The sequence below is a fragment of the Platalea leucorodia genome, assembly GCF_965183815.1.
Source record: "Platalea leucorodia genome assembly, chromosome: 6".
In the NCBI taxonomy this organism is placed as follows: Eukaryota; Metazoa; Chordata; class Aves; order Pelecaniformes; family Threskiornithidae; genus Platalea; species Platalea leucorodia.
This window is the reverse complement of record NC_138828.1, coordinates 61,207,466-61,220,633: the sequence shown is the minus strand read 5'-3', so window position 1 is coordinate 61,220,633 and position 13,168 is coordinate 61,207,466. Positions and strand designations below refer to the sequence as shown.

The 13,168-nt window shown below is 42.8% G+C and overlaps 1 protein-coding gene across 2 annotated transcripts; it reads right to left on the bottom strand.

Annotated features, from left to right (window-relative positions):
- Positions 1-4,821: 4,821 nt before the first annotated feature.
- LOC309592324 (toll-like receptor 6) lies at positions 4,822-11,816 on the bottom strand (the record flags this gene model as incomplete). 2 transcript variants are annotated; one of them, XM_082315582.1, is made up of 2 exons in its annotated part: positions 11,734-11,816; positions 4,822-7,365 (listed from the first exon to the last, which is right to left on the bottom strand). In XM_082315582.1, exon 2 carries the CDS (start codon positions 7,273-7,275, stop codon positions 4,822-4,824), a length of 2,454 nt encoding a protein of 817 aa, XP_082171708.1. In that variant the 5' UTR covers positions 7,276-7,365; positions 11,734-11,816. The 2 variants fall into 2 exon arrangements, with proteins under 2 accessions (XP_082171708.1, XP_082171709.1); XM_082315583.1 differs by lacking the exon at positions 11,734-11,816 and adding an exon at positions 9,279-9,352.
- Positions 11,817-13,168: the final 1,352 nt, after the last annotated feature.

Here is a 13,168-nt window from a genome sequence, read left to right as displayed (position 1 = left end):
CCCTGCCGGCTCCAGGCAGGTTTTCGGATGGCCCTTCTGCAGCGCCCGTGCCCCGCACACGACCCAGGGCAGGGGCAGGCAGGGCGGGCAGGGGCAGGCAGGAGCAGGCAGGGCAGGGGCACGAGGCATTGCAGGCGCTGCCTGTAAGCACCTGCGCTTCTTCGAGCTCCCGTGCTGTGGAGGAGCCAGGCCCAGCAGCGCTCTTAGTGGCAAATTCACAAAAATAGTTTACTCGCTTCTAATTAGGGCATTCGAATTAGTCCATTGGCAGATCTGGAGCACCAAACATGCGAGTTTGCATTTTTTATCACTCACAAAATGGCTGTCCGGGTCTGCTCCTTTAGCCATGCTCTTGCCCACAGCCCTTTCCCAGGCCAGGGTGCCAGAGCAGATGCTGCAGACGCAGGCTGCCAACACGTCGATGCACACGAATCCTGCTCACCTCTGGGCACACCCGCAGGCTTTGCTGAGAGACGATGATGTGTACAGCTGACGAAGAATGTTTTATTTCTCCACACCTTTTCAGATGCCTAAAAAGCATGAGCCCAGTTGAATTCCCTATGCATTTCTTAACACTTTGCATTCCCGCTGAGGTAATCGCATCGGGACGTTGGTGTGTTGCTGCCTGGGACCCAGCAGATCGGCCTGGTGAGCACCCACGCTATGCCGTGGTGACGTACAGAAGGCAAAGCGGGTACAGCAGAAGTAAGGCATAAAAAATAAAACCCTGCAAACAGCAAACGAAATGTGAGAAAATGACCGGCTTGTATATCTTGGCGTCCTGCTTGAAAATAAGGATCGCTCATTGTAAAGCAAAAGTCAGTGCTCGCATCATGCTGTTGATTTATAAGGTCCATTTGTTAGCGAACCAGTATCGGCGCTCCACAGCCTACTGGGCAGGAGGGGCGGACGGCGCAGGGGACGGAGGCACGGCCACCGAGCCCGAGCTGCTGCGAGGAAGGGCTGATCCTGGCCTGCCTTCTCCGGACCAGGCGCACCTGCGAGAGGCTCCTGCGCTTGCTGGGCCGATGTGATTACTTATTTCAGTTTTCCTAAGAGGCAAAATGCGTGGTATGTATTTTAGCATGAACGATCATTTTCAGGAAATATTCAATGATAATTTAATCGGCCACTGGGTGTCACCCTTAATCTAAGAAAAAGGCAAAATTTAAGTTTACTAGATGATTGTAATTTAAGAAAATATTTCTTTTCTCACAGTTAAGAAATGAAGCTGTTCCCTCTGTCTTACCTTCTATCACCGAGTCAGATCCTGTCATGCACAGAAATGTGCTCTAGGATTCAAGACTGATCTTTGTTTCTCTACCGCAATTTTTAGCCATAAACCCACATTTAACATATCCTCTACGATTGAAACTCTGGTCTGGCCGAACACTAACAAAGTCGATACACAATGTTGCTTCCATGTGTGCTTCCAGGCCTGTGAGCTCAGTGAGAGCAGCACCTGACACCATTTTTTATAAATCTGGACGTTAGCATGACAGTATTTCAAGAGTTCGACCAGATACTCATGTCCTGTAAGTCTTGAAAACTTCTCCTCAAGAAACACCTCTATGAACACATTTTTAAAAAAATCTTCAGTGGCGCATTGCCTCATAAAAACCTATGAAGAAAAGAATTTGCTACATTGGGCCAAAATAAAAATAATCAATACTTTATGCACCCTCTGAACAGAAACAGAGTTTCAGGGAAGAAGAAAATGGAAGTTCCAGCAGAGAAGTGATGAGAAACACTGTCAAATGCTAACCTTAAAAAAAAATAAAATTAATCTGCTTTATCAAAGGAACTCAGAAGTGTATTTTCAGTGGCTATAGGGTACGGTACAGTATGTAAATAACTGCAATATTTGGAATGTGCATGGAAGATTTGTGAGGTAGGAAGGACAGAGTATAAAGAGGTGTTACAAGGTTGATATCCAAAACCAACATACTTGGCAGACTTCAGAAACCAAATTATTCCTTTCACACCTACCTACAACTCAGGTTTCAGAACAGCCTTAAAGGTGAGGAACTCTTCCATGGCCCAGACCCCGTACGTTATTTAGGACATAAACCCCAGTTTGCTGATGCGTTACATTTACAGAGACTGGAAAGCCTGATTTAAGAAATTTTATTTCCTCTTTTCTCGTCTAGTAAACAGAACAGAATATGTGCCCATTAAAAGGTTACCACTAAGTGTGAATGCTGATCATGTCCTTAGACTGTAACGCTTGGGAGGGGGAGAAGTCTTTCAGCAGGAGGGACGTGGGTTTTCTGGTAGCGTTCTCCACTGTAAAGCGCAGAGGAGCCCCGGGGAGGCAAAGGCTACAAAACTCCTAACCAGCTTCATGTGCACTGGCCTCTGCGACTCAGCAGTTCCTTAAGTACCTGAGAGCTGTATAGCACACAAGCCTTAAATTATAGACGATGCAACTCTGGCTGCAGCTGAAATAAAGAAGCCACTAAAGCTTAGCCAGGCCGCTGCCTGAGAGCAGACAGCGATGCTCCGGAGGAGGTGCAGAACCTGCACTCAGAGGGATGCTGCACCGTTGTGAAAAACCTGTTAAGAAGGAAACATCCCAGGTCCAGTGGTGCACTCAGGCTGCAGCCCCAGGTTTAACATCACTGCTTCTGTGGAAAGCGCCTCGCAGCTGCCGTAGCCAGCTGGCTGGCACACGAGGTTTGTCGGGCACTCTCGGCAGCACTCTGCGGTGCCCGATGCCCCTGGCCACTGTGCTGGGTTGCCACGAAGCACGAGTGGCTCTCCGGGTAGGGTAAAGCTTTCCTGACTCAAGCTCCTGCAGAGCACTAAGCTCCTCTGTGTCTTTGGACATCTCCCCTCAACAGAAATAACCTTTTCAAGCATGCTGCATCCACCAGCTCCCACTGAAGTACTGAGAGTTTAGCAGTCCTTTTTAAGGCACACAAAGAAAGCTTGGTCCTGGCTTTGGGAGGGGGGAGACGCCAGTTATGTGTTACCAAACAAGTCAGTAGCCAAGTTCCCTTCACCTGAAGTTAAGACTTAATAGAGATTTTTAGCCCTTCTTTCCAAAGGTCTACTTTTAGAGCCAGGCACTTAGCATCCTACTGGGATACCCAGTTAACCTGAGCTGGCAGGTGGGCGCACAGCAGCGTCTCAGCACCTCTGGACACCGGGAAGATGTCCCGTAGCTGCCCATCCACTGCTTCATCTGGCTACCACCACACACGCCTGGCAGGCGCTCCGTCAGCCGCCTCAGCGAGCGCAAAGGATCACATCCTCTTACCGGCTTGCTCACCTCGCGTGCCGCTCGCGGTTGTGGCCAGAGGGCCTTGCATTTCCATTAAGCGGTAAGTATAATTACACAACTCCTCATCGCCAGTGAAATGACACCAGGAAATTTAATAACAGAGGAAAAATGAGAGGTTTATTAGATTGTCAAATTAAATCCAAGCACAGCAAATGATTAAATGTCTCCTATCAAAAAATACCGTTAGTTGAATCAGTTTGATTTTAGCAGGGAAGTTATTTCCCAATGACAATGACTGCCTTTTCATCTGCATGATGACCCTCACCACCTGCTAATAAAAGTGCAAGGTCACTGAGTTCAGTGAAAGTCTGGAGATAAAAGAAGATTTCCCTCCAAACATCAAGCCTCTGAGTTTAAATACTTAAAATATGACCCAATTCAGGGACAGTTCTGGTAATACCGCTCTTTGTCAATGGTTGTGCGAGCTCTGTTTCTTACTGTTCATTTGCAGCATTGCCAATTTTCTATAAATATGAGGGGTTTCCCCATTATTATCATGTAAAACATATTCTAAATACCTGTAAAACTACATTATAATGTAGGTTACTTATTAGCTGCTGCAGAGAGATAGCAATAAAATATATTTTAAAATTTAACAGAAGAATTACAGTGGCACAACTGAGGGAAATTTTTGTAATGAAACAGTAATAGATTGAGGCATCTCATTATTCTTTGCCCTCTTACAGTTGAAAGAGTTCATAATAAGAAAAATATTTTATTGAAATATGTAACTACATTTTAGAAAACAGGAAAAACAAGCAACCCAATATAGCTTGATATGACCATAGCAAAAAGCAGCAATATTATAATACTAGAAAAATTTCCTAACTTCAGATATTAACTATTATTTTGAAGATAACTAATAGCAAATTCTATGAAATCACGACTTAGTAGGTAAATCTAGGCAAGTGGGAATGTTTAGTACAGCAAAGGAAGAAGAATATTAAACAGGGATTAATGGCTCCAACTTTCAGCTCTTACCCAGAGAAGTCTCTGTCTCTGATGAAGGGAAAGACTTCCAGGAAGGGAAAACAGACTTGTAACAAGGCCCAGTGAGGTCTGAAGGTGTAGGGATACTGTACCCTTGACATCTACTATACCAATGTACCAGAAAGGATTTAAACAAGAGTTTTCTTCTTCTTTGTATTACTTAATTAAACCCAAGGAAGCAGATCCCTTCCACCTTAACCACACAACATCCATGTCAGAACAAAGATTAAATGCATGCCTTGACAGTCCTGATGACATTGAACCAACTACTACTTTTGTTACTTTCAAAGATGGCTAGAATCAACAGGAAAAGTCCAAAATAAAGGCAACACAAGTCTACAAAAATCAGTGTAATCACTATGAAAATGTCTCTCTCCTTCCCTTTGTTGATGATAGGAAAATACAGAAGACTTCTGACTACTTTCATGACTAGAATAAGCAATAACACTTTCTGTACGTATCAAAATTATATTTTGCTATAAACAAGGAATACTGTAAAAAACAATAAAAATTTGATTAACACAATTTAATGCAAGACACTCAAGTCAGTTGTTCACATACAGACTTACACTACTAGAAGTAACATCACTCTGCTCCTCATCTGCTTCCAAGGATATTGGCAGGTTAATGCTAATAGCCGCCCTCAGGTTAGCCCAGAAAAGGGCATGCTTGCTCCTCTCCTTCGGCCACTCCAGGTAGGTTCGCTTTGCCATGAGAGCCTTCAGCTTGTGATACCTCGCAGGGATAATACACGGAGTGATCGGCTCCAGTAAAATGAGGATTAAGCTGTTGGAATTCTCACTGAATAATTTGTGATGGGCAAAGTACAGCTCATAGTGACACCACTCGCTCTGCACAAAGTTGGGAGACAACACAAAGATCGACTTGTAGCTCTTCTCAATGCAGTTAATGATGTTCTCCACAATGCTCTTGCCGGGGATAAAGTTTCTCTCGTGCTGGCACAGTTGGACGCAGCCCTCCCCCTTCTCCAAGTTCGGGATCAGCTCGTTCTTCACCCACAATGCATCGCGCTCGCTGTACGAAATGAACGCATGAAACTGCAGAACGGTCTCCCGCTCTTCGGGATGGTTGTGCCAAGCTCTCCGCTTCGTCTGCGTCCACTGCCACGTCATCCGCACGTACCACGGCACATCCAGGTAGATGCACAGAAAGGCCACGACAGCCACCAGCACCAGCGTCAGCAGCAGAGCTGTCACAAGCAAGAGCGTTGTGTTGCAGGACAGTTCAGTCAGGTGGAAGTCCTTCAGCTGCGTTCCTCGCAAGTCTTCCGGGTACTCGCACATATATGCCGCCGGCCAGCCAAACAGCTTCCCCCCAGACTGTCTCTTCAGACGGATAAAGCCTTGCAGTTCACAGGAACACTTGAACGGGTTGTGCCCTGCTTGTAGCTCCCTGACCCTTGGGCAGCTCTGGAAGAAGTCGGCAGATGGGGTGAGGATCAAATTCATCTCTACGTTCAGGAACTCCAGGGACACAAAGCCACTGCACCCCGGCAGGTCAGCCAGCCTGTTTGATGCCAGGTTCAGCTCCTTCAAGGATTTCAGCTCAGCCATCCCCTTGGCAACGCTGGTGATCTGATTGTTGTGTAGGTCGAGTTTTTTGATGTTGACTGGCAAGCACTCAAACACGGAATCCGTCAACTGATTTGAGGACAGGTCCAACTCTGTCAGAGACTCGGCCCACTGGCACTGCACATCAGCTGCATCGTGACTCAGCAAGTTGTTGCTCATGTCCAAATATGTCAGCGATTTCATACGGCTGGTCATGAAGCTTACTTTGGAAAGGCTCTCAAATTTATTCCTCTCCAAACTAAGTAATTTCAGATCTGTCAGAGTGCCACAATTCTGGAACAATTCATCCGTCAGGGCATTGTGAGAAAAATTTAAATACTGAAATGAGCTTGTTCTATTGGGGCAAAGCATGTGTGGCATATAGGCATCATATATTGTCAAATTGGCAATATTCATCTCTGAAAACTGTCTGTATAGAATCTCCTGGTTGAAATAATAAAGTTTATTACGAACATGCTCCAAAGTTAGCGCTTTCATGGAGCCATCCAAAGATATTAATTGTTCCAGAGAGTTTAATAAAGGTAGAAATTCATACTCAGTCAGCTCCCCCAGTGGTCCCCGAAAAGTCAAATTTCTAATAATCAAATTCTCCACAGGTGAATACCAAACAAACAGGAAAATTTGCAAAATGATAGCCCATTGTAAGTCCACAGTGTCAAGCAGCAGAGCTGTTGTCTTGATTTTCTTCAGAAGTGTTAAAGTAGGAGCAGGGAAATCTTTGTAGCTCAAGGTATATCTTAAGTTAACTATTTTTAAGATTTCTGAAGTGCTCATTCCATCATACAAGAGGGAAAAACTGAAGTTTTGGTTTGCTGCAAAAACAATATGGAGGCTCTTTGTATTCAAGGCTGTCAGACTCTGAGGCTCATACAGAGAAAAGTCTTCTAAGGTTAGGAAGACAGTGTGCAGCTGCAAATGTATGATATACCTGAAGTCTGACCTCCCTATCATTGTGGCACTTAATCCTAGGTACTCCAAATGAAACATGTTCCCGAATTCCTGACAGATGGGCAGGGTAGTAAACTTATTGAAAGAAAGATCTAAATGTCTAAGATACGCAAGAGTTTGACAGTAAACTTTGAAAATGTTATTATGAGATAAATCTAAGTATTCTAAATCTTGATTAAAAATGAAGACACTGAAGTCAAGCTCCGTAATTAGATTATGAGAAAGATTTAATACTTGAAGGTCAGAAAGAGAAATAAATTCTGAGATACTAAGTCCGGAGATCCTATTATGTGATAAATCTAATACATGAGTATGGACTGGAATGTTTTTTGGAACATTAGTTAGCAAGCTGCTTGAATAATTTGCAATAAATTCATTTTCCACAGTTGGCTGGATATTATTCCATAGCGTGAATGTAAAGACACAAGCAAAGACATAGATATTTGTAAGGAGTCCCATTATGCCTTCCGGGTTTATCTTGGTTCCTTACAGAAACACAGAAGCATATCTTTCTTTGCTGTTCAATATGCCTCAGTGATGAGTCCAGCCCTACGAAAAGAAAACATGGAATTTGCTGAAGTTGTTGAACTGTTGAATTTGCTTTTTATTGCTAAAATTCAATACAAAATGTATGTAATAAAAAAATTTATTTTTGCATATGCTTGTTCTAAGTTCTTATCAGTCCTCGTCACTCTCATTCTTTAATTCCAATTACTGATTTTCTCAGTTAAGTAGAAACTAATTCCTTTATAATGGGAGGAATACAGTCAGTGGTAAATTAGAAAAACCACAAAGATGTTAAGAAATACAAATTCCTCAACAATCTTCAAAAATTCAAAACTGGTACAAACAGGCATCAGTGCATTTAGGAGTAAAGGAGAACACAACAAGCCTCCCATCTGCTCTTTCCATACACCCCATGTCCAGACACATTTGGGGACAGAACTCCAAAAGCCCCATGGACCCTCACAGGAACTGGTGCAAAAGCAACCTCTTCAGTCAGAAAAGCAAAAGGATATTCCTGTTCACACCCCAAAGACCCAGGACACAGCCATGCACCCCCTCAGGGTCAGCCGATCAGAGAAGCTGATCAGCTTTGTCTTTGCTATAGCACAAAGACCTAGGGGTCCATTTTTCCAGTAAGCCAAGAAGCTTGAGGAGGAATTATACTGTCTCATTAGTATTGTAATGCCAGTTTGTCCAAAAACATACTAACAGGAAAACCACAGCATAAACGGACACTACATATGAAGCAGTGGTACCCAAAATCCGAAACAAAACACTTGACACTTCCAAAGACTCCAGGATTTCCTAGGTAGGAAATTTCCTACATTTTCCAAATTACCCCACAGTTGCAACTTGACAAAGAACCTCTCTAGAAACAGTGAGGGACAATGAGTCTAGTTCTAAGGATCAAAAAGCCCAGAGAGGGAAAGATTTTCTGGATACAGAAAATGGTCCAGTAGAATTAGTATATGGTCCTGTCTATCAATCGCCTACAGAGATTTGGAGAGGCATCAGTCCTATCATGAAAAAGCATGACCTGGGCATTATTCTCTTGTCATCGAGCATTTAACACCACACACAGACAACCTGAAGTATGAGCAACTCATAAACTGTTTCAGGAGACAAACAGCTCCAATTTTTTCCTGTGCTGATTTTGTTTGAAAAAACCCCAACGTTTTAAAATTCTGTCCCTGTGTAATCTTTTTTTAAATAAAAACCAAAAGCCTATTTTTTCAGTTCTAGGTTATAACGTGTTAGTCCCCAATAATTTGATTGACTGATATCAAAACTCATGCCTTCCCCTCCAAGTCTCCTACCAAGCTTAATCAAGTTTTCTTTCAAATAAGTAAGGCAAAAACACGTGTAATCAACATCACTAAAAGCAATAAAAGAATAATCACTAAAGTGTAAATTTCTGCCTCAACAGAATCCAACTGAGCGGTCAAATTCTGTCTTCAGAAAGTTGTGCTAGGATATCTGATTGCAAAATAGAAATGAAGCTGGGATGGTCGGTCCAAGTACAATAGCACTCACAAGAAGAACCAAGACAAGGAAATCTGACCCAGCTTCCTTCAAAGAGCAGCTGGCCCTATTCTTCAGAGTCCAGGCTGGTAAAGAACCCATTGAATCAAATAAACTTTGATCTGGAACTATCTGGAGGAACTTCCCCCTGGGCAAAAGGGACATCAGGAACAAAGAAAGAAATGTTCTGAAGGGAGAAAAAAAAACAATGGTCCGTGCTCCATTGCCAGAGGATTTTTCATTTACTCTTCATGCTATGCTATACACTGCAAGAAGGGACGACCCACGCTGTATAGCACTGAATAGTGTCACAATCAAAGAACAAAGCAGACGTGTAGCAAAGCAATATCAAGGATCAACGATTACCCCTCCAACAGTATTTTATGACGGTATTAAATAAAAGTTGGCTGAAAAATGAAAATTGCCATACCAACCATTTTTTCCTTTCTTCTTTGTTGAAATTCAACATACAGATGAGCATTTTCACTGAAATTTCAAAATGCAAGAATACCTTCCAACAGTGAAGAAACACCAGCACCTGAGATTTGATGAAGTCCAAAATACATATAACAAAAAGAAAAAAAATGTAAATAATGGAGCAAATATAACCCACCATTTGTGCATGGAATTCATCTCCGATCGAAGATCCAGCAAAAGACCTCCTCTGCATACTCGGTTAACATCCTCAAAACAGAATTTCAAACGTATGTAGTCTTCAAGCTGGGGGAATCTCACATGAGATGCTAATTCCTTAAAAATTACTACTTCCTCCGGAAGTAGAAAGAACAGGGTCTTCTTATATAGGCTATATAATTCTAAGAATTAATCAAATTGCCCTACATTGCAGGTATTAAGAGCACAATGAAGGTAAACTTTAACAGTCCAGACTCGAAATACATTTACTTCTGCAATATTTACATAACTGTACGGTTTAGGAGGAAATAAACCTATCTGCGTTACAGAATACTCACCAAGGCAAGATTATTTAAATAATTCTGCATTTCTAATTTCATGTCTGCTTCTGATGGTTACACAGATGTTCTAGAAATTCATCAACTGCATCTCCCCTTTACACACACAGAAAAGAGGAAGCAGAACCTTTACCACCAACTTCTCTTCATATCAAAATCTCTTGCAGAGCTCTACCCCACTGAGTTATTTTCCTCAGCAAGCTGACTAATTAATGTAGCACATTGACAGATGGCAAAAGCTTAGATCTCAAAAGCTAGGAGCAGGGGCAAACTGGCACAGTTCAAAACCTTTACGGTTTAGTCACTTTTACACATCCGATGCCTCGGATGGTTATCAGGGATGCGCCACATTGTAGCTTTCTTCAAAAAATCATAAAAAATGAACTATAGAGAATATTTACTATGGTATGAAAGCCGTAAAGAAGCCATGAAGAACACAGCAATACAGGGCACTCTGAGGATGGAGGAGTCCAATAAAGCAGCCATTTAACGAACATCTTGAACAGGGACATGAGCCTAGCAAGCAAATCAACAGAGCAGAGAGTGAGTGCATTGCAAAGGCAGATGTGAATGACCAAAACCAACACCTCACTCCTGTAAGCCTCCAAACTAATACAACATGCTTCAGTAAGATTAATTAGCACGGAAGAAAAGAAGCAGAGATGAATAAATGAATGAAGATTTATTTAATCTTAATGAATTTTAAGATTAAATTCATGAAGTATGTAATGAATTCTTCAGGTATGAGTGAACTAGGGGGAGAAGGGGCACCTTGGCCTATTCTGGACTCAGTCTAGAGTCTTGCACCTTGGAGGAGAGCTGAAAGCAAGAAGGGATTCAGCTAAAGAAACTGAGAAGTATGAAAATTTATTCTAGGTAGCAGTGCCAGCTATATTTCAAGCGTGCATTAAATTCCTTTTTAAACTTCTCTTTTGCAATTACCTTTTTAATTTTGTAAAGAAGAATTTAACCCTTTGCTTTGCTGAAAGAAAATGTCTGTTTTTCATTTTGAGACTGATGAGTAAGATAGTGGGAACTGAAACTGAACTGAAACCATTCTGCTTTCCTCGGTGCAGTGAACCCGAGTAATACATTACAGAAAACTCTGGGACATCTGTGACCCAAGACAAGACCGGGGATCATGAATGTCTCTCAATAAGCAGCAAGAGTTTGCTTGTCAGCTGATACTGTCTTGTCTTCAAGTTAAAGGAGAAGTTCCCGTTAGCTGGGTGTTAATCCACAAAAATGAATAAACTAAGGCACTTGTTGACAGAACAATAATATCACAATCAAATTGAGAACTAAATTATGCAAACCAGTGGCAGTTTTACTTCCAATATAATCCACGAAAAAGCTTTGCTGCACGGACAAAATCAAATACACCATCAGCTTTCATCAGAACTGACTCCAGTGCACACAGAGCTGTAAAAAGCAAAAGTATCTACTTCTTTAGTTGTAGTATGTTTAATTTCCTTCCCACCCTTCTTTATGGGACTTTAAAATACATTCAAATAAACAGTTTGCCATAAAGAAAAATTTGCAACTGATTAAAATAAAACTGGTACTCCTGAATACTTCTGTTAAATCATTAGGAACATTGCATAACATTATTTTTACTAACCAATTCAGCAAAGCTGTGTTTCGGGCTGGTTTCAGTTTACTGATTAAGTCATTTTGCATGATACACAAGAACCAGAAAGCAGTGTATTTCTGTTCATGCATCCTGAAATGTACCAGCTAAATACCATCCTTTCCATAGTCAGCATGTGTATACGCTCACGCAGATAACGTCCCATTTCTGAAGTTTATATTTCTGGGGGTTTTTTGTATCTGATTCTATCAATGAGCACCTATCTTCACAAACAGCCTTTCCTCAAGGTACATTTCACACTTCTGCCTGTATGTTGTGATTACTTACCCAGAGAGGAACCGCAGCTACGCTCGGCTGGGTACCAGAAGCTATTCAGGACCAGCACGATGCCCAAAGGTGTAAAGAATCTCTCCAACTGGAACTGCAAAAGGGAACTTATATGAGTGAAACACACAGTTAAAACATAGCCAGAGCAGACGGACTGAGGTCCAACAAGGCCAAGTGCTGGGTCCTGCACTTGGGTCACAACAACCCCATGCAACGCTACAGGCTTGGAGAGGAGTGGCTGGAGAGCTGCCTGGCGGAAAAGGACCTGGGGGTGTTGGTTGACAGCCGCCTGAACATGAGCCAGCAGTGTGCTCAGGTGGCCAAGAGGGCCAATGGCACCCTGGCTTGTATCAGGAATAGTGCGGCCAGCAGGACGAGGGAAATAATCGTCCTCCGGTACTCGGCACTGGTGAGGCTGCACCTCGAGTACCGTGTTCAGTTTTGGGCCCCTCACTACAAGAAGGACATCGAGGTGCTGGAGTGTGTCCAGAGGAGGGCAATGAAGCTGGTGAAGGGTCTAGAGCACAAGTCTTATGAGGAGCGGCTGAGGGAACGGGGGTTGTTTAGTCTGGAGAAGAGGAGGCTGAGGGGAGACCTTATTGCTCTCTACAACTACCTGAAAGGAGGCTGTAGCGAGGTGGGGGTCGGCCTCTTCTCCCTAGTAACAAGTGATAGGATGAGAAGAAATGGCCTTAAGCTGTGCCAGGGGAGGTTTAGATTGGATAGTAGGAAAAACTTCTTCACCAAAAGGGTTGTCAAGCATTGGAACAGGCTGCCCAGGGAAGTGGTTGAATCCCCATCCCTGGAGGCATTTAAAAGACTGGTAGATGTGGTGCTTAGGGACATGGTTTAGTGGTGGACTTGGCAGTGATAGGTTAACGGTTGGGCTTGATGATCTTAAAGGTCTCTTCCAACCTAAACAATTCTATGATTCTATGATTCTATGACTCATCCAAGCACTCATGAATAGTTAATAAAATTATTAAAGGTTGCAAAGCCTGTGTTTGGTCATATCGAGGACCTTATCTTCAACTGCAGCTCTCATTGTCACAACTTAACCCTGTGTGTCAAGTAGGTGAAACAAGGGCTAGGTGCCACTGCAAGTCAAAATGAGCAAAGATTGTACTGCATTTATGCCCGAGCCTATTTTGCTTGGGCATAAACAGACAGAAGGATCAAAGCTGTGGAAATCAAACCAGTAACAGAGAGCCACCTTGCAGAATACAGAACTTTCTCATTTATCAGTTTATCAATACTGCTTCCTCTTGACTGAACAGTGACTACAAATGAGCACTATAGTCAATCTCAGTAAATGCTTCTGAAAGAAAAAACAGCCAAACTGAAGCCCTGAGTAAAAACACAGGTTTCACACAGGTTTTGAACCTTCCCCTCAGCAGAATGCCTCATTTCCCACAGAGTCCCATTCTTTTCCCTC